The sequence below is a fragment of the Saccopteryx bilineata genome, chromosome 11 (assembly GCF_036850765.1).
Source record: "Saccopteryx bilineata isolate mSacBil1 chromosome 11, mSacBil1_pri_phased_curated, whole genome shotgun sequence".
In the NCBI taxonomy this organism is placed as follows: domain Eukaryota; kingdom Metazoa; phylum Chordata; class Mammalia; order Chiroptera; family Emballonuridae; genus Saccopteryx; species Saccopteryx bilineata.
In genome coordinates, this window is record NC_089500.1 from 79,729,235 (window position 1) to 79,756,700 (window position 27,466).

At 56.3% G+C, this 27,466-nt stretch overlaps 2 protein-coding genes across 6 annotated transcripts in view; one reads left to right on the forward strand and one right to left on the reverse strand.

The window, feature by feature from the left end:
* SLC44A3 (solute carrier family 44 member 3) overlaps nucleotides 1-10,786 on the reverse strand; it is a 61,835-nt gene extending 51,049 nt beyond the window's left edge. For 2 of the 5 annotated variants that reach the window (XM_066247104.1, XM_066247103.1), the window contains exons 1-5: nucleotides 10,632-10,786; nucleotides 10,066-10,173; nucleotides 7,028-7,170; nucleotides 4,519-4,655; nucleotides 3,091-3,184 (exon numbers count right to left, since the gene is read on the reverse strand). In XM_066247104.1, the coding sequence (XP_066103201.1) occupies nucleotides 3,091-3,184; nucleotides 4,519-4,655; nucleotides 7,028-7,170; nucleotides 10,066-10,173; nucleotides 10,632-10,658 (509 nt within the window). In that variant the 5' untranslated portion in view covers nucleotides 10,659-10,786. Of the gene's footprint in view, nucleotides 1-3,090; nucleotides 3,185-4,518; nucleotides 4,656-7,027; nucleotides 7,171-10,065; nucleotides 10,174-10,258; nucleotides 10,611-10,631 lie in introns of those variants that run through there. The other 3 variants (XM_066247105.1, XM_066247106.1, XM_066247107.1) reach the window with 3 other exon arrangements.
* Nucleotides 10,787-14,059: 3,273 nt separating this feature from the next.
* MRS2 (magnesium transporter MRS2) lies at nucleotides 14,060-27,026 on the forward strand. Its single transcript, XM_066247558.1, has 11 exons — nucleotides 14,060-14,307; nucleotides 16,071-16,144; nucleotides 17,315-17,351; nucleotides 17,551-17,663; nucleotides 20,755-20,928; nucleotides 21,618-21,748; nucleotides 23,232-23,348; nucleotides 24,349-24,501; nucleotides 24,613-24,730; nucleotides 25,777-25,890; nucleotides 26,374-27,026. The coding sequence occupies exons 1-11, from the start codon at nucleotides 14,175-14,177 to the stop codon at nucleotides 26,482-26,484; spliced, it is 1,275 nt and encodes a 424-aa protein (XP_066103655.1). The 5' UTR covers nucleotides 14,060-14,174; the 3' UTR covers nucleotides 26,485-27,026.
* The last annotated feature ends 440 nt before the right edge of the window (nucleotides 27,027-27,466 follow it).

Consider the following 27,466-nt stretch of genomic DNA (forward strand, 5'->3'; position numbering starts at 1 on the left):
GAGGGCCGCCACATACAGTGCTCCTCTCACTGACCACCAATGAAAGAGGTGCCCCTGCTGGAAGTGCGGGGGGGGGGGGGCGGATAAATGGCCTCAGGGGGACACATGCAGCCTGCGGGCTGTAGTTTGGGGACGCCTGAATTAAATGGTCCCCTTCGGCTTGTCTCAGCAGCGCAGGGCGTGTGTCAGCTCTGGTGCCGGCTAAGTGGCAAACTCAGGAATATGGATGACCCCAGACATGGGGAAAATTTGACCTGCTTTGTAAAAGACTGCTTCAATAAATGTAATTTAAAAAGTGAAATAAAAGGAGTCAACCTCACAGAAGCAGAGACTAGAACGGGGGAGGACAAGGGGGGGGAGAAACAGGCCGACGATGATGCAAGTTAAAAAAATTAATCCTTTTCTCCGTGTGTTGAACACTTTTCCTTCAAGTCCCTGAAACGCTGCGGTCTGTTCTCCCAGGTTCAGGGATGTTTCGCGGAGATGCGTTTATGAGCTCGGACGCGACCCGGAATGTTAACAGTGAGGTATTCCAGGAAACCTCAACAGCTCTCCCTCTCCGGAAGGCTCCCTCCTCTTCCCACCCTGTACAGCAACGTGTTTATTTTGGAGAAGAAGGCCACAGGGGTGCTCACTCTGCCCTTCCTCCTTGCCAGTTCAAACCCACTCGGGCGGGTTACTGTTTGAGCACCTGCTAACTCACTGTTTTCAATTTCACTTGCAGCCCGTTAGAAGGTTAGGCAACCAATGACCTTCTTCAAAAAGTCAAATAGAGCCCTGGCCGGTTGGCTCAGTGGTAGAGCATTGGCCTGGCGTGCAGGAGACCCGAGTTCGATTCCCGGCCAGGGCACACAGGAGAAGCGCCCATCTGCTTCTCCACCCCTCCCCCTCTCCTTCCTCTCTGTCTCTCTCTTCTCCTCCCTCAGCCAAAGCTCCATTGGAGCAAAGTTGACCTGGGCGCTGAGGATGGCTCCATGGCCTCCGCCTCAGGCGCTAGAATGGCTCTGGTTACAACAGAGCGATGCCCCAGATGGGCAGAGCATCGCCCCCTGGTGGGCGTGCCGGGTGGATCCCGGTCAGGCGCATGCAGGAGTCTGTCTGATTGCCTCCCCATTTCCAACTTCAGAAAAATACACACACAAAAAAAGTCAAATAGAATAGGCACGCTTAGTGTGAGTCCCAGGTGGAAAAGGGAAGCCGTGCTCTGTGCGATTTGTTTCATATACAGAAGTGTGTTCCTACGGGTGCGTTCACTCAGAGGGGGTGTGATGTAACAGATTTGTCACGTCACTGTGGGTCCCAAACCGGGCAATTGGCACAATGCCCTGTTCTACTGAAACTGTCATTATCTCTCAGGGACTTGCACTCATTTAGACGTGTGTACAACTTCCAAAGAACGGGAGCGTGAAGCAAACGCAGGTGCCCCTCAGAGGCCCCTCAGCATCCTGACTCTTGACGGCGGCAATGACACTCATGCACTTCCCCCTCGGCCTTCTCAAGGGCCCGATCGACCGTGAGCCACCTGCGTCAGGGAGGCGACCCCCTTCCTGCCTACAGCTTCCTTCTCCGAATACTTACAGGTGCCCCCTCTGCGCCCGTCCTGCCGCGGCTACGGGGTGAGCGGGACCCTGACAGGGGACCCACCGAGAGGCGTTCTTCAGAAGGACCTGTTTCTCTTCTCACCGAGAAGGCAGGGGTGGCGGCCACCTCACCTGGCCTACCGAGGGCTGTTCCTCACGGGGAAATCTAAAGCCTGTCACGGCTCTCCCACAGACAGCTGCACCCTGCTCTCTCCCTTCTTTCAAATTTTAACTTAAATGTCACGGTCACAGTGACAGCGAACCACCTGACTTATACCACACCCCCGACACTGCTCTCTCTCCCCCAGCTGACTCCCTCTGTGGTTAGCACCACGTATCCATTGTACTTACACAGCAGTTATTCCGTGACTCCTCTGATACTAGAAGCAACTTTAGATCACGGACCTTTCTGCATGGTGCTTTTTTGCTCTAGTCCCTGCTGGAAAAATCATCCCTGACCCCTGGCCCCTGGCCCTGACTCCGTAAGTTGCTTTGAATGAATAAGCGATGGAGTATGCTTCTTTTCCCCACATTGTTAACAAGGAAACTAGAAGTTAGAGGTATACCACTTGTTCAAGATCACGTCAAAAACCTTGGCAGTCTGATACCAGGGCTCAATATCCTAGTCATCAAGTTACAAATATATCAAAAAGAGGTATGTGATTTTTTCAAGGAAGACAGAAAAAAAAACATTTCTGTGTGAAGGTACAGAATATTACTATGTGAATAAATATACAATCTCTAAAAACACACACACAAAAAAAAAACAGGAACAAGGTCTGGTTTCAATTAAAAAAAAGCAAAGGTCAACAACTTCCACTTTGTAACAAAGAGTTGAAATAGAAAAAATAGATACTAACCACTTTATAGAGCCACTCAGTAACAATTCACACTGGTTGTCATCTGAGGACTACATGTACCTTTACTGTTGCGTCTTATCCTTGTTCAGTCTGACTCCTGATCCACCGTCTCTTATGCACATTGCAAATACAGTATTCTTCGCTCCATAAGACGTACTTTTTTTCCCCAAAAGTGGAGGGGAAAATGCCTGTGCGTCTTATGGAGTGAATGTTCTTTTCTTTTCTTTTCTTTTCTTTTTAGCTGCTGCGGGTTCCTGGACAACTAGAAGAGTGTTTGAACATTAAAGTCTCTTCTCCTTTGTTAGTAACAGGGCTAATGGTCGTTCACACTGCTGTTGAGTTTGCATTGTTGAAATCTTATGGTGGTATGTTTTATTAAATATTTTAACACACCATTTGGTTCAGAATATTTTTTTTTCTTATTTTCCTCCTTAAAACCCTAGGTGCGTCTTATGGTCAGGTGCGTCTTATGGAGCGAAAAATACGGTCATTTCCCCTCGTCTGTCTCTGGCCTCCCGCAGACCTCCGTTCTACAGCCCTCTCCTCGGCCCCTCCCACAATACCTAGAGGCAGATAGGGACAGGTACCCAATGGGCCAGGTGCCCAGTCAGCTTTGTTGCCAGATAAAGGAGAAGGATGGAAGCTTTTACCTTGGAGGAACCGGTAGCCTGGGGCACAGTGAGTCTGCATCTGGACTTTTGGTGTAGTTGACGGAACTCAAACTGTAAACGCACAGGAAGGACCCTGGAAGCAGAAGATACACAGACTGTGGCGTCGCCCTCCCTCGCGCCCACGTTCCCAGGGGAGCCAGTCAGACACCACGGTCATTACACAACTGTACGGAGACAGAGTGAGTCACTCAGCTATAGAGACAAAGAGACACACATCCCCTCTGAGGCCAAGGGAGGTCCTCTCTTCTCTCTCTCAAACCCCAAATTCACAACTAAAAATGACTGCGCCATCACAATTCCGACTGGTACCAAAAGGATCTGCAGGTATTTGCTGTACAGGGCTGCCATTTTCCTAGGCAGGTAACGCTGGCACCGGGTCACCTCCGATCTCTCTTCCTTTCCTTCAGATATCTAATCCCTAGAGCGGAAATCCGAAACGTGCGCTCAGAGCAAGGTGTTTCCACGACATAAAGGTTTGGTACAACCTCCAACTGTCCCACTGTTTGGGGAAAAGGGCCGCGGGCCCCCACATTTCCACGGAAGAACTCACTTTTTGGCCACTCAACCTGAAGCCCGCGGGTACTTCCCTCGGACTCAGTGTGCCCAGGTACATGGAGCTGTCTGAGCCCTGTCTGATCCTGCCCTGGGCCGTCAACTCTGCGCTCCAGGGAAGACCATTCCCCAGCAGAGGGCAGAGGGCAGAGAGCAGAGAGCAACTACGCTGGGGTCGGGAACCTTTTTGGCTGAGAGAGCCATGAATGCCACGTATTTTAAAATGTAATTCCGTGAGAGTCATACAATGACCTGTGTACCTTACACATTATCCAATAAAAATGTGGTGGTGTCCCAGAGGACAGCTGTGATTGGCTCCAGCCACCTGCAACCACGAACGTAAGCGGTAGGAAATGAATGGATTGTAATACATGAGAATGTTTTATATTTTAAACGTTATTTTTTTTTATTAAAGATTTGTCTGCGAGCCAGATGCAGCCATCAAAAGAGCCACGTCTGGCTCGCAAGCCCTAGGTTCCCGACCCCTGAGCCAGAGTTTCAGGTAAGTCCTGATACACCTGAGCGGAACGGAACAAGCTCACAGGATCACGTCGTTGGCCTTTTCCACAGGAGAGGAGCCCCCCAACAAGGGACGGTTTCCACAGGAGAGGAGCCCCCCCACAAAGGACGGTTCCACAGGAGAGGAGCCCCCCCACAAGGGACGGTTCCACAGGAGAGGAGGCCCCCCCACAAGGGACGGTTCCACAGGAGAGGAGGCCCCTCCGACAAAGGACGGTTTCCACCTTCCCAGAGCAACAAGTATCATGGCAGGTTGTCTCGTGGGGGTGTGCACAGGTGACCCCACCGCGCTCCCGCCCCGGGGAAGGGCCCGTCCCCCCCCCTCCCCGTGCCTACCGCTGCTGTTGGCGAAGAGCTGGACCTCTTCCAGGGTGTCGAGCTGCTCGCCGGGGCAACGGGACACGCAGAGGGCGGTGGAGCTGAGCCTCCCATCCCTGACCTCCAGGTGGCAGGAGTTCATAAAGAAGACGTGCCTAGGAGACAGAGGGGACGGGGCGGGGGGCTGCCTGAGAGCAGGTCTCCTCACGGGAGCTCACTGCGGGTCTCCAAAAACACCCACACGCTCTCACACGTGGGCACGGCCAAGCACACTTGTATCATCAAACGCCTCAGCAGAACTTAGCATGCGGAAGGCCGTGGTGGGGGTGGGGGGAGGGTCATCCAGAGCGTCACACAGCTTGGAACCACTTCCCTTTCCAGATTCCAGGAGATCACATAGGGGTCACCTGAGGGAGTCACCGAGGACGGGAAGGAGACTCATGGGACCTGCTGTCCCTGCCACCCCCGTTTGCAGCCACCCAGCTACTGGGCCTCGGGGGCACAAGAACTAAAGCAGTGGTGGCCATCCATGGGTCACGTGTGGGGCGAGCAGCAGCTCCCAGCCAGGCGGACACCAAGCCAGGCCGACACGGAGCCAGGCTGCTGGGATCAGAGGACGAGCCCTGTAGGCAGCCCGTGAGGGGAGGGGCCCGCGAGGGGAGGGGCCCAGACAAGGAATCCCACAGCTGTTCTCCCTCCCGCGGGGGGATGAAGAAAGGAAGGTGGGGTAACAGGAAGGAGGGGACTGACTTCCTGGGGGTAGGATGAATACACTATTTCATTAAAAGTTACAAGAGGGTGGTAAAATACACCTGATGGGCCATGTGACCACTTGTAAGTGTCCCATGGCACCTGAATGGGCATCCGTCACCACACCGCTCACACACCTCTGCATCTTGCAAAACTGAAACTCCTTACGCATTAAACACAGGCTCCCCACCGTGCCCCCCAGCTCCCCACAGCCCCCTTCTGCTTTCTGTCTCTGTGTGTGTGTGTGCCTGTATGTGACTCTCCTAGGACCTCCTGTAAGTGGGATCATAAATGTTTTTCTTACATCACTTAGCAGATTTAATCATGTCCTAGTGTGTGTGGGAATGTCCTTCCTTCCTTCCTTTCTTTTTTTTTTTTTTTTTTTTGTATTTTTCTGAAGTGAGAAGCAGGGAGGCAGAGACAGACTCCTGCATGCACCTGACCGGGATCCACCTGGCATGCCCACCAGGGGGTGATGCTCTGCCCATCTGGGGCGTTGTTCTGTTGCAACCAGAGACATTCTAGCACCTGAGACAGAGGCCAAGGAGCCGTCCTCAGCACCCGGGCCAACTTTGCTCCAATGGAGCCTTGGCTGCGGGAGGGGAAGAGAGAGACAGAGAGGAAGGAGAGGGGGAGGGGTGGAGAAGCAGATGGGCGCTTCTCCTGTGTGCCCTGGTCAGGAATTGAACCTGGGACTCCTGCATGCCAGGCCAACGCTCTACAGCGGAGCCAGTTCAGGGACGGAATGTCCTTCCTTTCTAAGGCTGAAGAGCATTCCATTGCACGAAGACCCCAAGTTCTGTTCACCCGCTCACCTGATACACACTTGGGTGGCTTCCACTAGGTTACCGAGAATAACAGAGGATAGACTTCTCACCGCACACCAGGGAGACTGTTTCTCAGCACTGCATTATGAACACAGTGCTACACAGGAGTCAGGGTACATCTGGGCAGCCCTGCCTCCTCCTGTCCCTGTGGGTGACACCCAGAAGGGCAGGGGCAATGCCCCCAGGCCAACCCAGTCCAGGAGGGCAAAGCCCCTCTCCTCAGGAGCAACCCTCCGGGGTAGAAGAGGCTTGGTCTGAGATTCTGAATGGTTGATGCCCAATGTACCCTCAGGACCTACTTAGACTCTCAAGGTTTCTCTCCCGGAAGCTGCTTTTCATCTCAAGTCAGAAAATCATGGCCAGGATGTCCCTCCCTTCAGGGACTCGTGTCTCTTCTGCCCCCTCCTTTCCTGTTTTTCAGTTGGAGATGGGGGGGGGAGCGTGACCCCCCCATGCCATGGATGAGAGTACAGACTGGAGAGGGGTAGGACAGTCCCCAGCACTCCCCATCGGGATTCAGGTATTTCTACCTCGAAGCAACACCGGGGAGGGTGTACGCTTGCTTCAGACCACTGGTGACAGGACTGATATGTGATGATGATGATGACGGTGATAGCTAACACAGATGAAGCCCGGCTCACGCGTGTCTCACTGGATCCTTAAAACAACCTCATGAGGTGGATCTAATCAACCACACTTAAAAGGATGAATATTCAGCTCAGAGAGGTTGAGTACTCTGCCCAAGGTCACACAGCTGAAAAGGTAGCAGGGGCTGAATTCACTCTTAGGGCGGCTGAGTCTAAAACCTGTGTCCTCAGTGCCACACACACACACGCCTCCCTTTGGATGGGGACGGACTCACACAGAGTTTTTGAATGGGCAAACACCTAATTAATACCAAGTTTGTAACAGAGCCCCTCCGTAGGTTGGGAACTTACTTGAACACTTACTTTCTTAGGGTCATGTCCTGCCCGGAAAGAGGGGCCCCTTCCACTGGGGAGTTCTTCTTGCCACACACGTTGCCAAAGCTGTCATAGCCGAAGAGCAGTCTCCCTGTGGCTCCCGCCACCACCGAGTAGCCAGTGATGAACATCTGGGAAAACCCAGGTGGCACGTGAGAGCCTGGCCAAAGGGCTGAGAGGCCGAACTCCCCCACATCCCTGAACGCTGACAGAAATGGAACCGGGTCAGAAGCAGACACCCAGCACCACTGTGCTCCTCTGCTCCAACAACAACGTCGGAGGGGACGCTGCTCCCTGACACCGAAGCTCACCAGGACACCTCCACCTTTTCCTCTGAGGTTCTTACTTATCTCAGGGCCCCAGGGCTGTGCTGCGTCTGTCCCTGAGTTTTCATCTGTCCGTCTGCCCGTCGATCCCTCCTCCTCCCCCTCTCCCTTCCTTCCCAAGTTTCCTTCCCCCTTTCCCTCCCTTCCTCTTCCTCCCCTTCTCTCCTCCTTTTTTCCTTTTGTCTTACAAAAAAAACTCTGACCCTCCAGGGTGGAGGCAACACCGCTGATACATACCAATAAGTTGTTCGTTCTAAGCCTGGCAATAGTGTTTTGAAATAAGTGCTTAAAACACACACAAACACACACACACACACACACACACAAACCCTCAGGAATTGAGCAGGACGAGAACATCATACAATTTATAGTCACTTCTATCCAATTTCATACTCAATGTGGAATATTTGAAATTCTAACTCAAAATTTCAGTCCCACTAATAAGCACCGACCGGCCGTCTACCAGACTGAGTGTGTGTGGATCTTCCCTTAACACAAACATGTGACCCTGATTGGAACCCATCAATACATGATGCATTGAGTCCTGTCTAATACCCAGTAGTGACAGCATCACTCCAGGACTGGGGACATAGGACACCTTCAATAAAATACCATATTGACCCCATATGTTTCAAAGGTACATTGTCCAAAGCCAAACGTTTCAATATTCTGCGTGCATTATTAACTTAGAAATCAACACAGTAGTCTTCACATGCCCAGTGGGTGCCAGAGACTACTCCTGGGGGGACAGAACGATGAACCACACCGAGCCCCTGCCCTGTAGGAACCGGGCCTGGCAGACAAGCAGGTCGTGTGAGCTGTGGACATCCCGGAAGGAGGCTCTCACTCCCTCAATGCCCCATCAGTCTCGGGGTAGACTCGAGGACGTGTGGGTCACCTCTGCTGGTGGGCGGATCGCACCCCCTTTACCTTCTGGCTGTGAATGTGACTGCACGCCCACCGGGCTGGCATGCAGGCTGGCCCAGCCTCCTGCCCTTTCAACACGGATGTACTGAGACTCTGATTGGTCAGGACTTGGAGGGAAGAAAGGGGCCCCTGCTTCTGCCCAGCTCCCCAGAGATCTAACGATGAAGTGACATTTTCCCACTTCTCTGCATTCTCGATGTTAACAGCTCCTTTGAGAAGCCCATGGGGAGGAATGGAAGGAGGTTGGAGGGGAATTGGGTAATCCTGGCACCTGGCCCGAACCTTTGTCCCGCCCTCGCCGTATCCGCACCCCTAAGAATCATCCTGTCCACCCGCCATCAAGGTCAGATGTCACGAGACCAGGAAGACTGCCCAGGAGAGGCAGGAAAAACACTCCCTGTTCTGTTAAACATGTCTCAGAAGACAGTGAGAGCCAGTTGGCTGAGGAAGGCCTCTCGTTATTCAAAATCAAGAGAACTCGGGCACGCGGAGGCCTTTAGAGTCGCTTCACAAGGCGACACGTCGTTCCAGAGCCCTTGCCAGCCCCATGCCACCCCTGAGACGTTCAGGCTGGGACGTCCCTAGACAACCGCCGGGCTGAGCGTTTGGCAGTGAGGCACTAGGTTTGAAGTGCGGAGGGGCCAGGGAAGACCACGAAATAACACAAGAGCCCAAGGTCAAAGCCGCCGGGTGCTGGCAGGACAGAGAGCTCCCTGCATTTACACCTGAGCGAGCCCTGATAGAAACACCAGCCGCCCGTGGGGAGCTCCCGGGGCCACGATGTGGGCAACACCGAACCCTCGGTTACACCTCCCAGGCCCAACCAGTCGGCCTGTGTGAAACCAGTGGGTAAAGTCAACAAACAACAAGTGCTTTTCTAAAGAGAGAGGAATGGGGAAGAGAAACGTGGTATTTTAGAGTCTATTCAAGTTTAATTCTTCTCAAACAAGGTAATTACTCTCTGGTGGCTATTATCGGCCTTTGTCCATTAATCATTTACCAGGCCGCAGATGCAAGCCCCGACCCGGAATGGACGATTTCAGGAGCATGGTCTCCGAAGAGGGTGGGGAAGGCTACTTCTGATGTTTCTTAACAACGCTCAAGTAAGCAGCAGAGCCTCCACGTTCAGCTCCTGCAGGCCTCGCCCAGGACTGACACAGCCACCGCCTGAGGTCTACTAGCAACCACGTCCCTGGACACCAGGGAAAGTCATCTCCCACCCGACGAACAGGGTTTGTTTGCAGCGGGAGGCCTGTCCTCCCTGTCCGCTGCTGAACTACACAGACCAAGAGTGTGCGTGTCCTCCGCTAAGGGCAGTAGTTTATTTCTAGGCTCGCCTTGGATTTTCCTGGTTTAAAGGCACAGCAAATGCTTGAGAAACATTTTAATTCGGGGGCTGAAATGGTGAAAGAAGGTCCACGCGGTGAGCGGAGAGAACAGCCCACACATCAGGCAACTAAACAGCCCCATGGCAAAGGGCGACTCATCTCCTAACGGGGACTTCCGTTAGGACGCCCTGTGGGAACAAGGCCGCCCCTTCAGGCCGGCGAGACTGGGCGGCTATTCACCTGACCAGAATTCCCCAGGACTGTTGTTCAGTCTGCCCTGGGCAGGTGCCTCTCATTGCAGGCACCGGGCCTCCCCCTGGTACCTGTCCTCCTCCGATCCTTGGCTTCCCCAGGAAAGGCCTGGGGCTTGCGATTTACAACCGGGGCACAGCTGAGGGGGACCCGCGTGCCGGTGCGCTCCCGAGGGCCGGGCAGCCACACTTACCAAACCCGTCCAGAAGAGGAAGAAGAGGAGCAGCCACGGCGTGTCGGTGCATTTCCTATAAATCTGAGGCCTCCACTCTCTTGGCCGGGAGGTTCCCTCTGCAGAAACCTTCCAGGAAAAGAAAAGAGAGCTGAGGAAATAGGGAATCAATCACCACACCTGGTCCCAACCGGGAAACGGAACCCAAACGTACTCCAAGACTGCTCCGAGTAACTTTGTCTGCCCTGCACCCCGCCGCCTGGACCTTCCGTGGAGCGCAGAGACAGCCACTCCGTGCGGAGCGGACGGGAGGGAAGTCCCCAGCCGCCAAGCCCTTACCTGGCGGTGCACCCAGAGGCGGCCCCCCAAGGCCGTGCCCCCCAAGGCCAGCCTCTCCCTAGCCAGCGCCCCAGCACCGTGGGGTCCCGCGTCCCCGCCTCGGGTCTCCAGGACTCGGCTCGGGCGCTGGGCGGGGCCGTTCTGCTCCGACTGGGGCAGGTGCGCGCAGGTGGAGCGCGAGCCCCAAACCCCGGGACCCCGACCTCCAGGTCCCTCTCCCGAGTTCCCTCCCCCGGGGCGGCACTCACCGGGCTCTCGGCGCCGAGGCACCGCATCTTGCGCTCCGGGCCCGGACTGGGGGCGGGCGCTGCGCCCGCGGAGGGAGAGCCCGGGGCCGAACGGCGGGCAGGGGCGCAGCGCCCTCGGGTGGCGGCCTCCGAGCGCAGGCCGGCCCGGGCCGGTTCACGGAGCCCGGCCCTGCCCGGGAGGGGAGGCCCCGCCGCAACCCCCCTACCGCACCCTCGGGCCCCCGCCTGTACCCCGGGTCGCCGGCCCCTCTGAGCGCAGCGCGGGCCCCGCACGGTCGTGAGCAAACAAGTAGGCGGCCTCGGCCAGTCCTCCCGGAGGTGTGAGCACAGGTGTGGGGGGCGTGACCCTCGCGAACAGGTGCGCCGCGCTCACCGGGGCCAGACTCTGGTTTAAGGCTTTACAGGCGTTACTAAATAATCCGCAGGGCAGAAGCGATCGTTCTCCCTTTATCCGCAGATAAGGGAAACTGAGGCACGGGGCAGCGGCGTTGTCCGTTGCCCAGGAAGCGAAGCCAGTAAACTGCAGGGCGGGGAGTTGAACCCGGACACTCGGGGGGGGGGGAGACGCTCTCCTGGTGGGTCTCGTGCGGCCCCCACCCGGGCCCTCCCACAGTCCGTCCCGGGGGAACGGCGGTGCCGGGAAGTACAAGAAGGAGAAGAACCCCGGGGGGGGGTGTAGGGGGGGTGAAGTCGGCGTCTACCGGTGAGCGCGGGAGGGGGGCTGAACGGATGGAAGGTTCTGCTCCTCCCTCCACGTTGCCTTGGGACAATCATTACCGGACGCTTAGCAATTGAAATGTTTGTGGAATTAAAACAACTGCAGACGGACCATCTGCCCCCATCCACTCTCCTCTTCCCCCTCTGCACACCCCCCCCCCCCGGGTGGCCAGGTGACTGTTTCCTTTCCTTAAGGCCTCTTCCCCACCACAGGAACCCGCCTGGAGGAATATTGATCAGAGTAGCTGAAACGCCAGGGGAACAGGAGTCCACGGACCACGTAACCAGGTGGTATCTGAGGAGTACAATTGCTATCACAAAACCACGACTCAACACCTACCCTCTGAAACTGAAGGGGTAGAGCTGACCGGCCCAGGTTTTAAAATAAGAGTAAGAAACACATTTAAGAACACGAAGGATGACACCAGCGATCTGAATCAGAAAAATATGACACTAAAATGGTAGAACTATTAGGCATAAAATGGGATAATTGGGACAAATACGTGGGGTAAATAGAACAGGAGCAGCTGAAGAGGGATTTGCGATTGGACCAGCTGTTTCAACTCCCTGGAGGCAACCGGAAAAGGTTTAGGGGATATTTCAAAAATGAATATGAAGCGATAAAATATCCCCTAATTTTTGTGAGCAGTATATATCATATATGTGTGCATATATATATATATATATGGCAGTTTATTTTAAATTTTCCAATACTGAGGCTAGAACTAGAGCAATTGGAGTGATAAAAACGGAGAGGGGGCCCTGGTCGGTTGGCTCAGTGGTAGAGCGTCGGCCTGGCATGCAGGAGTCCCGGGTTCGATTCCCGGCCAGGGTACACAGGAGAGGCGCCCATCTGCTTCTCCACCCCTCCCCCTCTCCTTCCTCTCTGTCTCTCCCCCTCCCGCAGCCAAGGCTCCATTGGAGCAAAGATGGCCCAGGCGCTGGGGATGGCTCCTTGGCCTCTGCCCCAGGCGCTAGAGTGGCTCTGGTCGCGGCAGAGCGTCGCCCCCTCGTGGGCGTGCCGGGTGGATCCCAGCTGGGCGCATGTGGGAGTCTGTCTGTCTCTCCCCGTTCCCAGCTTCAGAAAAATACAAAAAAAAAAAAAAAAAAAAAAAAAAAAACGGAGAGGGGGAAATATTTGAGTCATAACGGAGATAAATTTTAAGGTTGAAAGAAAGAAACCTCAGGTGGAAAGGACAAGTGTTAAGCCAAACATATATATTTCAAATACTTAAAAAAAATTTTTTTCCCAAAAATCCGCTGAAGCAATAGACCAACCACTCAACTAGCTCTCATCATAACAGCTCTGATCAGACCCATAGATCACACTTCTAGGTTATCACAAGACTGTGCCGGTCAAGACTGCCTTCAAACCCTTCTTCCCCTTGCTGCCTGTGTCCCCCAATCCTTAGGAAAAACTTGTCTAATCTTTTTTTTTTTTTTACAGGAACAGAGAGAGAGAGAGAGAGAGAGAGAGAGAGAGAGAGACGGGAACGGAGAGAGATGAGAATCATTAGTTTTTAGTTGGGACTCTTTAGTTGTGCATTGATTGCTTTCTCATATGTGCCATGACCGCGGGACTGCGGGCCTTCAGCAGACTGAGTAAACCCTTGCTGGAGCCAAGGACCTTGGGTCTAAGCTGGTGAGCTTTGCTCAAGCCAGATAGATGAGCCTGCGCTCAAGCTGGCGACCTCAGGGTCTCAAACCTGGGTCCTTCCACATCCTAGTCCCACGCTCTATCCACTGCGCCACCGCCTGGTCAGGCAAAACTTGTCTAATCTAATCAACCTTCCTGTTTTGAAAAATCCGTCTTATTCCAGACCCAACACACACACACACACATACACACACGCACACACACACACACACAAATACTATAAATATCCTTTTCTTGAAACACACCAAATATATTTTTATTAATAAATTCACATAAATACGAAAAAGAAAGCCCCATTGATTGTCTTTAGAAGATTCTAAGGAGCAGTCATTTCGAAAAGGGGTCATAAATAAAAGGTCAGGATCAAGCAGCCATCCTGACTGCGATGTGAGCCACAGTGCCGGGGAATCACAGACCCGTGGGGGTTTCTCATCCTGGCTTGGAGGTGCGGAAGGAACGATAAAGTTGAGGGTGTCGCAGTTTTTCCAAACATCACAAACAGGGGACAGTGGGACGTCAGCCTCCTCCCAGGGAAGGACACACTGCCACGTGTCTGCACACAGCCATGCCAGAAAAGTCCACCTGAGCCTGACCACCCAGTGCTGAGACGTGCTGGGAATAGAGGAACGAGTCACATGATGACACTGAGGGACACCACCGGTGAAACCAAGAATGGGAAAGTCTTCTGCTAATTAATAGAACATCATCGATCCATATTTGTATTAAATGTAGAAAATGTTTCCCATTCCACCTTTAAAGGACCGGCTGCATCCATCCCTATAACCGTTCCCTTGCAATGCTATCACCCTCTGTCGACGTGTAAGAATCGGAACTAAATGCTCAAAAGACAAAAAATAATAATACTAAACGACACAGGAGACCCGAGGTCAAATCTGGGCGGCACTCTTCAGCTCGCGCAGGTAGGCGCACCCCGCCCACCGGAGCGCGTCGCTGCTTACGTCACCAGTGCGGGACAGGAGCGCGTCCCCCAGAGGCCCCCTTCGAGCATGCGCGGTAAGGCAGGCGCAGGCGCGGCGCGCGCGACGCAGGCGCAGTCGGCAGAGTCGCACTGCGCGCGGCCGCGCGGGGTCGCGCAGCGCCGCTTGACCCGCCAGTGTCCGGCATGACGGGCTGGGCTCGCGCTGCTTGCCCCGCCTCGCTGCAGCGCCATGGAGTGCCTGCGGAGCCTGCCCCGGCTGCTGCGGCGCCGCCCGCGCGCTCTGGCCTGGGGCCTGGCCCCCGGGCTTCTGGGAGGGAGCCGGGCCGCGCCGCCGTGCGCACGCCGCGGGCCCCGCCTGGCAGGTACGGCCTCGCCGGGTCCCCCGGGGCCTCCGGGGCCGCCGCTCAGCCCGTGCCGGACGCCGTCCCGGCCTCCTCCCCGTCCCTGTGCAGAGCTGCGCGCCGCGCTCAGCTCTGGGCTTAAACCCGGGGTCCTCCCTATGTCCCCCTGGTGGGGAGTCACGGCTGGGCCAGTGCACCTGACACGTGTGTGTGTGTGTGTGTGTGTAAGTGTGAGTTCTCCTTCCTGGCGCGCGCGGCTCCGTGTGCCCAGGTTAACGCGGTGGGGACGCACGTGGTCAGAGCTGCTCCGGAAGAAAGATCCAAGTGCAGCCGACAGCGAGGGCCTCCGGTGCGGCCGGGGGGGGGGGGGGACCTCAGCCGTGCCCTCCACCCCCCAGCTCGGGGCACGGCCTCAGGATGGGGTGCATCCCCTGCTCGCTCTTCCGATCGTGCTGGGACCCGGGCTTCATTCAGCCCATCACGAGTTTAGGGACAACCCTTGAGATTCGGTCTCGGTCGTGTGGCTGATGAGTAGATGCTGATTTATCATCGTTCGGACGGACGGACGGAAGGACACCCCTTCTCCGCTGACCCTGAGCACCGAGTTTGTATTCTGCAAAAGGCTAGCAGCGAGCCTCAGGTGCTGATTGACTGACTGCGCGACCCCTGCAGCGTCCGGAACGGGAAGGACTGAGATCAGAAATGAGGGTTTCTGCGCCTTCAGCGGGGGAAGAGCGAAATAATTGGCCGCGTGTTTCCACCTCTGACCAGTCCTCCTTAAGTTTATCGTTCAACAGTGTTTTCTCGTTAAATACGAAATTTACTTGACAATGCTTTAGCGTTCACTTCAGCTCGATCTAGTGACGTGTTTTAAACTTTTTTTAAAATTATTACAGAGAAGTAAAGCCTGTAGGTTTCAAAATTTGTAGGTCAAGCAAATAATCCTGATGTTGGAGTGCTTGAGAAGTCAGGGGTGTTTTGGTCTCTGTTTTCTAAAATACATATATACCAATGTCATTTGCATGAAGAGCCTTTTAAAATTATGCCCCCCAAAAGAAAAAGAACATTTTCTTTTCATCTCAGAACACGGTGTCATTCATTTATTCATCCAACTCTGAGATAATTCGAAAGGAAAAGGGTGGTTGGAATTTATCATTGTTCTACTGCTAAGCCATTTTATAAAATCATTCCTTCTTCAGTCTAACATAATCACCTGCAAATATTAAAATGCACAAGCGGGTGTTTATTTTATTTTTTTTATTTTTTTTCCATTTTTCTGAAGCTGGAAACAGGGAGAGACAGTCAGACAGACTCCCGCATGCGCCCGACCGGGATCCACCCGGCACGCCCACCAGGGGCGGTGCTCTGCCCCCCAGGGGGCGATGCTCTGCCCATCCTGGGCGTCGCCATATTGCGACCAGAGCCACTCTAGCGCCTGAGGCAGAGGCCACAGAGCCATGCCCAGCGCCCGGGCCATCTTTGCTCCAATGGAGCCTTGGCTGCGGGAGGGGAAGAGAGAGACAGAGGAAAGCGCGGCGGAGGGGTGGAGAAGCAAATGGGCACTTCTCCTATGTGCCCTGGCCGGGAATCGAACCCGGGTCCTCCGCACGCTAGGCCGACGCTCTACCGCTGAGCCAACCGGCCAGGGCTATTTTTTTCCTCAGAAAAAAAGATTCAAAAAATTAAAAAAAAAATGATCTAGAGACCACGTATGACAGTTGTAACTAGTCTACCTGCGGAAACCAGTGGTATGATTACAGAGACTTCTCGAATTCACTCTTCAGGTGAAATGCACCAGCTACGGACTTCTGACGTCTCCCAGGCCACGCTAGCCAGTGTAACCCCGGTGTTTACTGTGGTGAGTATTTGCTACACATTCGGTAACTCTCAGAAAGGACTTCTGATGCTAGGTCGTCTGGGCTGGACCGGTCGGCCCAGATTGACTTATTTTTTGCTTTATAATGAATCACTACACTTGCAGGCCTGTGGTCTCCATGTCTTGCTTAGCCAGTGACTTGGCTAATGACCCCCGCTTTAACACTAGAGCGGGTCATTCCAGTCATAAGTCAGCTTCCTACTCAGATACTGCCGTACCTCGGAGATAATCTGTGAGGTGTGATCAGGCTAAGCGCAGTAAAACGGGGCTGTCCTGCCCTCCGGATCTCCTTGTGGACCCCTGACGTCCTTAGCCGTAGAGGGGCTTGGCCCGGTGCTGGGCAGCGTAACACCTGCAGGAGCATCTGGAAGGCAGCACGATGTCGTGTTGAAGAGTGCACGCTTTGAAGGTCATGATCTCTGCAACTCCCTCTGAAATGGTTCAGGAAAAAATGGCGTAAAGTAACAAGAGGGTGTGAACAGGCAGAACATACTATTGATATATTTAGGCCCTGGCTGGTTGCTCAGGGGATGGGAGTGTCGGCCTGGCGTAAGGATGGCCCAGGTTCGATCCCCGATCAGGGCACATACAAGAATCCACCAAAGAATGCGTAAATAAGTAGATCAACATACCTCTCTCTCTAAAATTAATAAAAAGAAAAACACCCTTGCTGCAATTCAGGGCCTGCTCTGTCCCCTGTGTCACAGCTCAGGTGCAGGGAGGTGACATTCTCAAAGGTGAGTGTGAGGGCCACCTAGGCCTAAGGTCCCATGCCCTCCAGGCCAGGATCTCTTGTCACTGTCTCAGAGGCACCCGCAGGGCCCCCATGGGAGAATGCCAGCTCCGGGAGCCCTCATGGAGGGGAAGGCAGAGCTTGGGCTTCCCACCAGGTGTGCAGGCAGCCTCCCCATCACTGGCCCCTCTGTGATACGCAGTGCTGCCTGGGGACAGCTTGGTCACATTCCCAGGAACCGTGATAGAAGGTGAATGCTGCTCAGATTTGCCAGCGAGGAAAGGTGGTTAACCCCTAACTTGTAACTGACTTAAACCTAGAGAAGGGTGGTTGTAGGTTATGTCCGTGTTTCAATGTTTGTGAGATGAATTGCATACTAATTTGAGAGAAAATAATACTTTGTTTTTATCTATCTTCAGACAAAATTTGACAAAGAAGGAAATGTTTCCTCTTTTGGTGAGTATGTAAGTTTATTCTCAATCAGTTTTCTACACTAGTGAGTCTGGTGGAAACCAGGACGGTGTCGTGTTTGACAAAGCGCCATTTGTGTGCGTGACGCGTGTATGAGGGTCTTTCTTCAGCGTCCGCTCAGAGATTTACACTTGTCAGCTGATTCATGTAGCCACTCTGCTCACTGAAAATGTTTCTTTTACAGAAAGGAAGAAGACTGACTTGTATCAAGAATTAGGTCTTCAAGCCAGAGATTTGAGGTTTCAGCACTTAATGAGCATCACCACCAGAAACAACAGGGTCATCGTGAGAATGGAGGTAAAGGGTTTGCCCACCGCTTCTGCCCACTGCAGCCCCGGGCGGGGGGCTTCCGGCCGCCGCGGTCAGCACCGAGGGGAGAGGGAGCCAGGAATGAGAGCACTGTGGCACACGGGACATTTATAACGTGCCACGCGAGGAGGGCGCGCTGCGCCTGGCGCTGTACACCGGGGGGCAGACCCCGCTCTGTGCCGGCGCGGCGTCCACTCTGTTTGCCTGCACCTCTGGTTTCTGACGTGAGGGGAAGGAGCGGGATGTGTAAGGACGTCTTCAGTACAGTTACCTGTGACTCTAGTGTGACTCAGGCTACTGAAGACGGGTTCTGGTTTCCCAGACAGCCTGGAGTAGATCTTAACTGACATTTTTATAGTTACAGAAAGCTTTCTGAAGTATGCTTCTTCCCTGCCTGCTGAGAGCACGCCAGATACTGACTCTCCCTAGCGAGTCAGAAGTAGCATGAACGTTCATCGTGGTGAGGGTCGGGGCTCAGGACGCGATGGGGAGGTGCAGGTCGGGGCTCAGGACGCGGTGGGGAGGTGCAGGTCGGGGCTCAGGACGCGATGAGGAGGTGCAGGTCGGGGCTCAGGACGCGGTGGGGAGGTGCAGGTCGGGGCTCAGGACGCGATGGGGAGGTGCAGGTCGGGGCTCAGGACGCGATGAGGAGGTGCAGGTCGGGGCTCAGGACGCGGTGGGGAGGTGCAGGTCGGGGCTCAGGACGCGATGGGGAGGTGCAGGTCGGGGCTCAGGACGCGATGGGGAGGTGCAGGTCGGGGCTCAGGACGCGATGGGGAGGTGCAGGTCGGGGCTCAGGACGCGGTGAGGAGGTGCAGGTCGGGGCTCAGGACGCGGTGAGGAGGTGCAGGTCGGGGCTCAGGACGCGGTGAGGAGGTGCAGGTCGGGGCTCAGGACGCGGTGGGGAGGTGCAGGTCGGGGCTCAGGACGCGATGGGGAGGTGCAGGTCGGGGCTCAGGACGCGATGGGGAGGTGCAGGTCGGGGCTCAGGACGCGATGAGGAGGTGCAGGTCGGGGCTCAGGACGCGGTGAGGAGGTGCAGGTCGGGGCTCAGGACGCGATGGGGAGGTGCAGGTCGGGGCTCAGGACGCGATGGGGAGGTGCAGGTCGGGGCTCAGGACGCGATGGGGAGGTGCAGGTCGGGGCTCAGGACGCGGTGGGGAGGTGCAGGTCGGGGCTCAGGACGCGGTGGGGAGGTGCAGGTCGGGGCTCAGGACGCGATGGGGAGGTGCAGGTCGGGGCTCAGGACGCGATGGGGAGGTGCAGGTCGGGGCTCAGGACGCGATGGGGAGGTGCAGGTCGGGGCTCAGGACGCGATGGGGAGGTGCAGGTCGGGGCTCAGGACGCGATGGGGAGGTGCAGGTCGGGGCTCAGGACGCGATGGGGAGGTGCAGGTCGGGGCTCAGGACGCGATGGGGAGGTGCAGGTCGGGGCTCAGGACGCGATGGGGAGGTGCAGGTCGGGGCTCAGGACGCGGGGAGGAGGTGCAGGTCGGGGCTCAGGACGCGATGGGGAGGTGCAGGTCGGGGCTCAGGACGCGGTGAGGAGGTGCAGGTCGGGGCTCAGGACGCGGTGAGGAGGTGCAGGTCGGGGCTCAGGACGCGGTGAGGAGGTGCAGGTCGGGGCTCAGGACGCGATGGGGAGGTGCAGGTCGGGGCTCAGGACGCGATGGGGAGGTGCAGGTCGGGGCTCAGGACGCGATGGGGAGGTGCAGGTCGGGGCTCAGGACGCGATGGGGAGGTGCAGGTCGGGGCTCAGGACGCGATGGGGAGGTGCAGGCCGCGGGGTGTCGGCCCCGCAGCAGACAAGGGACTAGCTCTGTTCAGAGAGTCTGATGGCCGGTTTTTGTCCATCTGTCTGGAGTTAATGAATAAAAAGTGGAAGCAGTCTTCTCCCCACTGGTTTTCTCCAGGGGACACTCTTCACTCCTGTCATCAGGAGCTGGCGCCTTGAGAAACGGTCTCTCTGATGGACAGATGGACCTTGTCAGAAGCAGATGCAGTAGAATTGTAATTGTAGAAATGGATTGTGCATAGGGATTCACTGTATACGTTTTCTGTGTAAAAATTTTCATGATGTTGGGGAAAATGTAGAAACAAACCCAGTCTGATCGTCGTGTCACTGACAGTGGCCACGCCGCCTGTGTCACTGTCGAGCATTGAACATGCCGTCCTTCCTTTAGAATAAATTTCTGGCTTCATAGTGGGTTTTATTTTGTTTTTGTTTTTTACATAATTTTTTAGAATAAAAAAAATTTAATGACAGCTGACGTGTTAAGTGTCGGGGGTACCACATAGGGATTAGACGAGTGTAGAACTCGCCCCTCAAGTCGGGCATCCGCCTGAGGCACGTGCAGCCGTTGCAGGACTGCTGACTGCGTTCACCATGCTGGGCCTCATACCCCGCGGCTGCTCTTATATATTCCTCTCGGCTTGTCCTTAACTCCCTCCCCCTTTGCGGCCCTCTGCCTGGCCCCCTCCCGGCCGGCAGCCATCATCAGTCTGTTCTCTGTGTCTGAGTGTCTATACTGTTCGTCCCTTTGTTTTATGGAGTGCACGCATCAGAGAAGCACGTAGCAGTTGCCTTTCTCTGGCTGGCCTACTCCTCTCAGCGTCGTCGCCTCTGGGCCCGTCCCTCTGTCCCAAACGGCCAGGCCTCGTCCTTGTTTCTGGCCGAGTATCTGTCTGTGGTACACGTGCACCACCTCTTCCTTGTCCACGTGACTTCTGACGGACCCTCCGGTCGCTCCGTCTCCGCTGCTGTCAACAGTGCTGCGTGAACGAGCTTTTCCCAGGACGATTACCCTGGAAGGCTTAACACGTATTTGTTTAACTCCAGTTCTGTCGAGAGTGCGTCTGAGGTGTGGAGATGTACATGTGTTTTAGGCTCCTTCCTTTAAAAATAGGATGTGTGAAAACAAAACAAAGGAACAGTGACTTGGTTTAGGCGTAATCAGGCCTGAGAGCAGGAAAGCCTGTTTTATGAGCGCTACTATTTCCTGCGGCTCAATAAACTCATATGTATGTGTGTATGTGCAGGAGCCGGTGTGTGCACTGACGTCTGTCCTGTTTCCCCGCAGTATCTGAAGGCTGTGATAACTCCAGAGTGTCTTCTGATACTAGACTACCGTAACTTGAATCTGGAGCGGTGGCTGTTTCGGGAACTCCCTTCGCAGCTGGCCGGAGAGGGCCAGCTCCTCACCTACCCTCTGCCTTTCGAGTTCAGAGCGATAGAAGCACTCCTGCAATACAGGGTGAGCGCTGATTTTGCCTCTGGAATCTGCTCTGGTTAAAATGCTGCTGTGTCGGAAGACGGGCGGGTGCTGTTTCCATGGCGCGCTCCTCCTCCATACACAACACTAAGTGTCCTGGTGGAGAAGGACTCGGTTCTCAAGCTCTGGGCCCCAGTCAGGTGACTGAGTTTCTGCTGCGGCACCTGGCGTCTCGCTGAGTCCCTTTCGACAGTCGGGAGGCCCGTTTCAAGTTGGCTACCCTTAGCAATTTTATTTACTGTGTTTCAGGGCTGATAATTCAGAAGACTGATTGACTTTATTGTCTCAAGTCCCAAGTTACAGTTTGGTTTTCAAAGAGTTTTGTAAACTGTACTCTGTTTACAAAGAACAGAAGGATTGTTCACTAATGGGCGCCTTGGGTTTTCACCACAGAATGGTGGGTTTTATTTTAGTTAATGACTCCCCTATTCCTTTCCTAACAAGTGTTTGTAGGGGAGACTGTGGGTGTTACTGCCCTGTGCTCACAGCAGGATGCACGGCCATCTCCCCCCCGGGAGAGGGAGTTCTGTGCCGTCTGGGATGGGCACCCAGCAGGGCCGTGCGCTGAGGGTTACCACGTCCTAGCATGGCACTTCTGTGTTCAGTCAGAGGACTCAAGTACCCCCAAAAACGTTGTATTAGTTCTGATGAGAGGTCACGTTGTGTCCTAGATCAGCACGCTTCAGGGGAAACTGAGTCTGCTGGAGCCACAGATCCTCGACACGCTGGCAGCTCTAGTGGACCCCAAACACTCCTCCGTGGACAGGAGCAAACTGCACGTCCTGCTGCAGAATGGGAAGAGGTGAGCGGTGTCCTCGTCCCCTCTGTCCTTCACTTAACGGAGAGGTGTTCAGCGTAAACCCAGACACAAAAGCAGTGTGACTGTTGCCTGTTTTTAAGACACCAGCCAGGCTTGCTGGTGGTAACGACTTCCTGTCAGTGCTGCCAGAGCAGAGCAGCCTCGGTGACGCTGAGCGAGGGGCTGTGGGGGTGTGTGTGCAGCCCCGTGCTGTGTGCACAGGTGGGGGCGTGTGCAGCCCCGTGCTGTGTGCGCAGGTGGGGGCGTGTGCAGCCCCGTGCTGTGTGCGCAGGTGGGGGCGTGTGCAGCCTCGTGCTGTGGGCTCAGGTGGAGGAGGCCGTGTGCAGCCCCGTGCTGTGAGGACAGGTGGGGGCGTGTGCAGCCCCGTGCTGTGTGCGCAGGTGGGGGCGTGTGCAGCCTCGTGCTGTGGGCTCAGGTGGAGGAGGCCGTGTGCAGCCCCGTGCTGTGAGGACAGGTGGGGGCGTGTGCAGCCCCGTGCTGTGAGGACAGGTGGGGGCGTGTGCAGCCCCGTGCTGTGTGCGCAGGTGGGGGCGTGTGCAGCCCCGTGCTGTGAGGACAGGTGGGGGCGTGTGCAGCCCCGTGCTGTGAGGACAGGTGGGGGCGTGTGCAGCCCCGTGCTGTGAGGACAGGTGGGGGCGTGTGCAGCCCCGTGCTGTGTGTGTGGTGGGGGCGTGTGCAGCCCCGTGCTGTGAGGACAGGTGGGGGCGTGTGCAGCCCCGTGCTGTGAGGACAGGTGGGGGCGTGTGCAGCCCCGTGCTGTGAGGACAGGTGGGGGCGTGTGCAGCCCCGTGCTGTGAGGACAGGTGGGGGCGTGTGCAGCCCCGTGCTGTGGGCGCAGGTGTGAGGAGGCCGTGTGCAGCTCCGTGCTGTGTGGACAGGTGGGGGCGTGTGCAGCCTCGTGCTGTGGGCTCCGGTGGAGGAGGCCGTGTGCAGCCCCGTGCTGTGGGCGCAGGTGTGAGGAGGCCGTGTGCAGCTCCGTGCTGTGTGGACAGGTGGGGGCGTGTGCAGCCTCGTGCTGTGGGCTCAGGTGGAGGAGGCCGTGTGCAGCCCCGTGCTGTGGGCGCAGGTGTGAGGAGGCCGTGTGCAGCTCCGTGCTGTGTGGACAGGTGGGGGCGTGTGCAGCCCCGTGCTGTGGGCTCAGGTGGAGGAGGCCGTGTGCAGCCCCGTGCTGTGGGCTCAGGTGGAGGAGGCCATGTGCAGCCCCGTGCTGTGGGCTCAGGTGGAGGAGGCCGTGTGCAGCCCCGTGCTGTGGGCTCAGGTGGAGGAGGTCGTGTGCAGCCCCGTGCTTTGGGCGCAGATGGTGGGGAGGCTGTGGTTTGGAGCTGGCCCTTCCCCTGCACTGTTCACACTTTGGTGTTCGCCATGAGGGTGTGCGTGGTGCACTCAGCAAGGTACCCAGGAGGCTCCTCTTACTGCGACGTGTTTCTGTGGGGTGATTGGTCACGTCTCTGAACTGCTCTTGCAGCCTCTCCGAGCTGGAGACAGACATCAGAGTGTTCCGAGAGTCGATCCTGGAGATCCTGGATGACGAGGAGATGCTGGAGGAGCTGTGTCTCACCAAGTGGAGCGACCCGGAGGTCCTGTAAGTGCCCGGCCACTGCTGGCCTCCCAGGGGCAGCCTGCGTCCTCGCCCGGGACCTCACGGAGGACACCACCTTCCACCTCCTGGAGGCTCCCCTGTGCCCACTCGAGTTAGAGTGACACCACCTTCCACCTCCTGGAAGCTCCCCTGTGCCCACTCGAGTTAGTGTGACACCACCTTCCACCTCCTGGAAGCTCCCCTGTGCCCACTCGAGTTAGTGTGACACCACCTTCCACCTCCTGGAAGCTCCCCTGTGCCCACTCGAGTTAGTGTGACACCACCTTTCTCCTCGTGGAGGCTCCTCTGTGCCCACTCGAGTTAGTGTGACACCACCTTTCTCCTCGTGGAGGCTCCCCTGTGCCCACTCGAGTTAGTGTGACACCACCTTTCTCCTCCTGGAGGCTCCCCTGTGCCCACTCGAGCTAGTGTTTGCTGTTCAGGGACTCGGAGGACTGCACTCTGTTCTCGGTAGACCGGACAGAAGTTTCCGTGCGTGGTTCACGCAGTCAGTACAGACCGTTAACCGTTCTCTGCGGTCCCGTAAGGAAGTGTTAGGAGAAGAGGGGCTGTTTGAGCAGAAAGCTCTGCTAGCAGGAACGTGAGCGCACCTGTCAGCCTGTCTGGTTGCTCAGTCGCCCTGTTGTCACCGCTGGGCCTGGCGGCATGGGCGTCTGACCGAGTCCTGCCTTCCCCAGGCTCCTGGGTGGGCGGTGTGGGGGAGAGGGGCGGGAACCAGGTGCCCGCATCAGCGTCGGTGAACCAGAGGCACGGGCACTGGGGAGGGACGAGCGCTGTACGTTCACTTCCCGTCTCCGGTGGTGTTTCACCTGGTTTGCTGGTGGGCACCAGTGTGTCGCATTCACACGCCTGGTGTCCCTGTGACTGCAGTCGGGTGGGACCTGTGCAGGGACTCACCCATGTGGTGGCCAGGCCCCGTCACGCGGTAGGAAGGGCAGAGGAGTGTGTGGACTGGTCCCAAGTGTCGCTCTTGTGATTGGAGGGAGCAGAGCAGCGCCGGCATCGACCACGCGGAGGAGATGGAGCTGCTGCTGGACAACTGCTACCGCCTGGCCGAGGACCTGTCCCACGCGGCACGGGAGCTGCGCGCGCTCATCGAGGACTCGCAGAGCGTCATCTTCATCAACCTGGACAGGTGCGTGGGCGCCGCGGGACACCCCGAGGTCTCCCTGTGGGGGGCCACCTTCGTCACCGTCACCGCAGCATGGACGTGGGCGGGCCTGGTTGACCACACTGCCCTCTGCAGCCACCGCAACGTCATGATGAGGCTGAACCTGCAGCTGACCATGGGCACCTTCTCTCTCTCTCTCTTCGGGCTCATCGGAGTTGCTTTTGGAATGAATTTGGAATCTTCCCTTGAAGAGGTGAGACTATGTTTTTCAATAATCTAGGAGTTTATTTTTTAACGTTTTGAAGGCCAGTTTTTAAAGTAGATTTTAAAAAGGAAGTGTTAGCATGTGATATGAATTTCCATCAGTGATCATTGATCATTTGTGTCACAAACTACCTTGTGGTGGGAGTGAGCTCTCCGTCACTGGAGGTAACCAAGCCGTGGCTAATACCCAGTAATGCAGTAATGGCAGCTATAGTTGGGATTTCCTCCCTGTGGGAGTAACTAAACTCTGTGACTCCGTACACGAGCGCATGCCGTAAACATGACACAGGCAGTTTCCAGGCTACGAACGAGATAAGAGCCTACAGAATCTGGGTTGAATCTGTATGTAAGGTGGAAAAGGTAACTATTGAATGCGGCTCGGATGTTTGTCTCACGTAGTGTTTCTACCTCTCTGTGCCTGTAAACACTTAGACGTGTTCAGACCTGCAGCTCCTGCCCCCTCGTTCGAGCCCCAGAACAGCCGTCCTCCACCAATGACAGTGAGGGGAGACGCTGTGAGCCTGAGGCTCCCGGACCTGATTGGTCCGTGATGCTGTCAGTGATGCTCTCACTGCGTCCCCAGACCACAGTTCTTTCATTACCTGGATTGTTATATTACCTGACGGTTTCTACGAAGGAAAGGGTCAGGACAGCCTAAGAGTGGGTCTCATGGCATTGCCCGGATGTCACTGCGTCCCGAGTACCATACGCGGGGGCGCTGTGATGCCCAGAGCAGCACCTTAGCTCATTTGGGAGCGGCCCCCAAAGTGAGCACTGCAGCCGGCGGTGCCCCGTGCTGCCTGCTGTGCACTGTGCTCGGGTGAGGCGGGCGGGGCTTGGCCTGTGGTGGTTAGAACGCCTGCAAGCCCGATTTGTCTCCTGACTCCTGGCCTCCATCTGTGCTGCGTGTCCCGGTCCCTCCCAGGACAGGCTGTGGGGCCCACTCGCGGCTCTCAGGCGCCGCGCAGCCGCAGAGGAGACGTCAGCGGTAAGCGCAGCGCCCGCTGCAACTGAGTGACCTGTGCTCTCTTGCAGGACCACAGGGTGTTCTGGCTGGTCACGGGGATCATGTTCATGGGCAGCGGCCTCGTCTGGAGGCGGCTGCTGTCCTTCCTCGGGCGGCAGCTCGAAGCGCCTCTGCCTCCTCTGGTACGAAGGGTGGGCACCCCCGGAGAGCGGCGTGGCCACAGCCGTGGGCTCTGAGGTCACTCGGCCTGGGCGCTGTGACCCTGAGCAGTTACGTCATTTCCCAAAGCCGCCCTCTGTGGACCCTGTGGGTTAGTGGGAGAGAGCTGAGTGAGGGGTGGGAGCACGGGAGCACTGTGCCCGCCCCAACGGAAGCCACGGTCACCTGGGCGGGGCCCTGACCCCAGGCTGCCACTCCGACTGCACCCTGAGTCTAGACGGGGCCGTGGGTTTGCCGCAGGCTGCACAGCTAACGCCGAACTGCAGGAAACCGCGTTCTCACTGAGAGTCCCCTTTTTCTCACCTGTCTGCCCAGCGGTGACGGCACTGGGCTGAGCGCTGAGCAGACTGACGCGGCGGCCAGTGGGCCACTCAGGGGTCACAGAAGAGCTCGCTGACTGGTGCCTCCCTTTTCAGACAGACTGACACTCTCCCTGCTTTTTCCAGATGGCCCCCTTGCCTAGGAAGACCCTGCAGGCCGACAGGAGGATGGACCTGAAACACGGCCTCAGGCCCGACGGACTGGGGTCAGGCAGGGGCGTCCTCGCAAACCGGTGACAACGGACTCTTCTGCAGTCGTCACATGGAAACCTGATGCTTTTTTTAGTCAAAGACTTGGGGGAAAAAACCACTTATATTTAAATTATGTTGTCTGGTAAGATTGTTAGGGCAGTGACAGTACTGACCCTCATCTCGTCTTCAGAGTTCTGAGTAAACCAAAGTACTTGCTTTGTAAAAAGCCAAAATTCTATTTTCTGCCAACGCAAAGCGCTATCTGTGTACACATGTGAGCCGTGGAGGGTCGACAGTTGTGCAGGGTCTAGTTCCCACGTGTCGGGAAGGCGCCCGGCAAGCCCAGTGCGGCCAGAAGGGGGCACACCAGAGACGAGGCTGGTTTTGGGGAGCCCTGTCCTCAGGGCAGGACTGCTGCTCTCCGGGGGTGACCGCCTCCGTCTCGGGCGACAGAGAGCTCCCGAGTGCACCTCTGCCTTAAGGCAAGCTCGAGAAGTTCGTGCTTTAAGCTCATTTTCAACATAGCCTTATTTTCTTACGTTTGCTTCCATTTTATGAAAGGAGAATAAAAAAGTAATTCAACACCAGCTTTATAGGGGTTCTAGTTCATTGAGGTTTAGCTTTTTCCACCTGAGCCTGGCTTCTGCTGCGAGGTGCTCCTACGGCCTGTGGGGGCTGGGACGGAGGAGGGCCAGTCGCCCCTGACCTGTGGGGGGAGCTGCCCCTCCCAGGAAGGAAAGTGTGTGCAGCCCGGTTACTGTGTCCTCCCTGCCCCAGCAGAAGGTGAGACACTGGCTCCATCGTCCCTTTTCTTGACAGCCGGTGCTCTGGGCAGAACCGGTGGCCGAGAGCGAAGTCTCTGATGGCACCCTGATGGAGCTCACCTGGCCACTCACCAGGTGGGTGGTGACAGGAATAGAAATGCTCTCTGCCAGGTGGTCTGAAAGAAGAGGGTGACATTCTCTGCTCTCTGGGGTGGCTGGGACCAGCCCCCAGAGGGAAGCTGGGGGCCACGGGCGCCTACGCG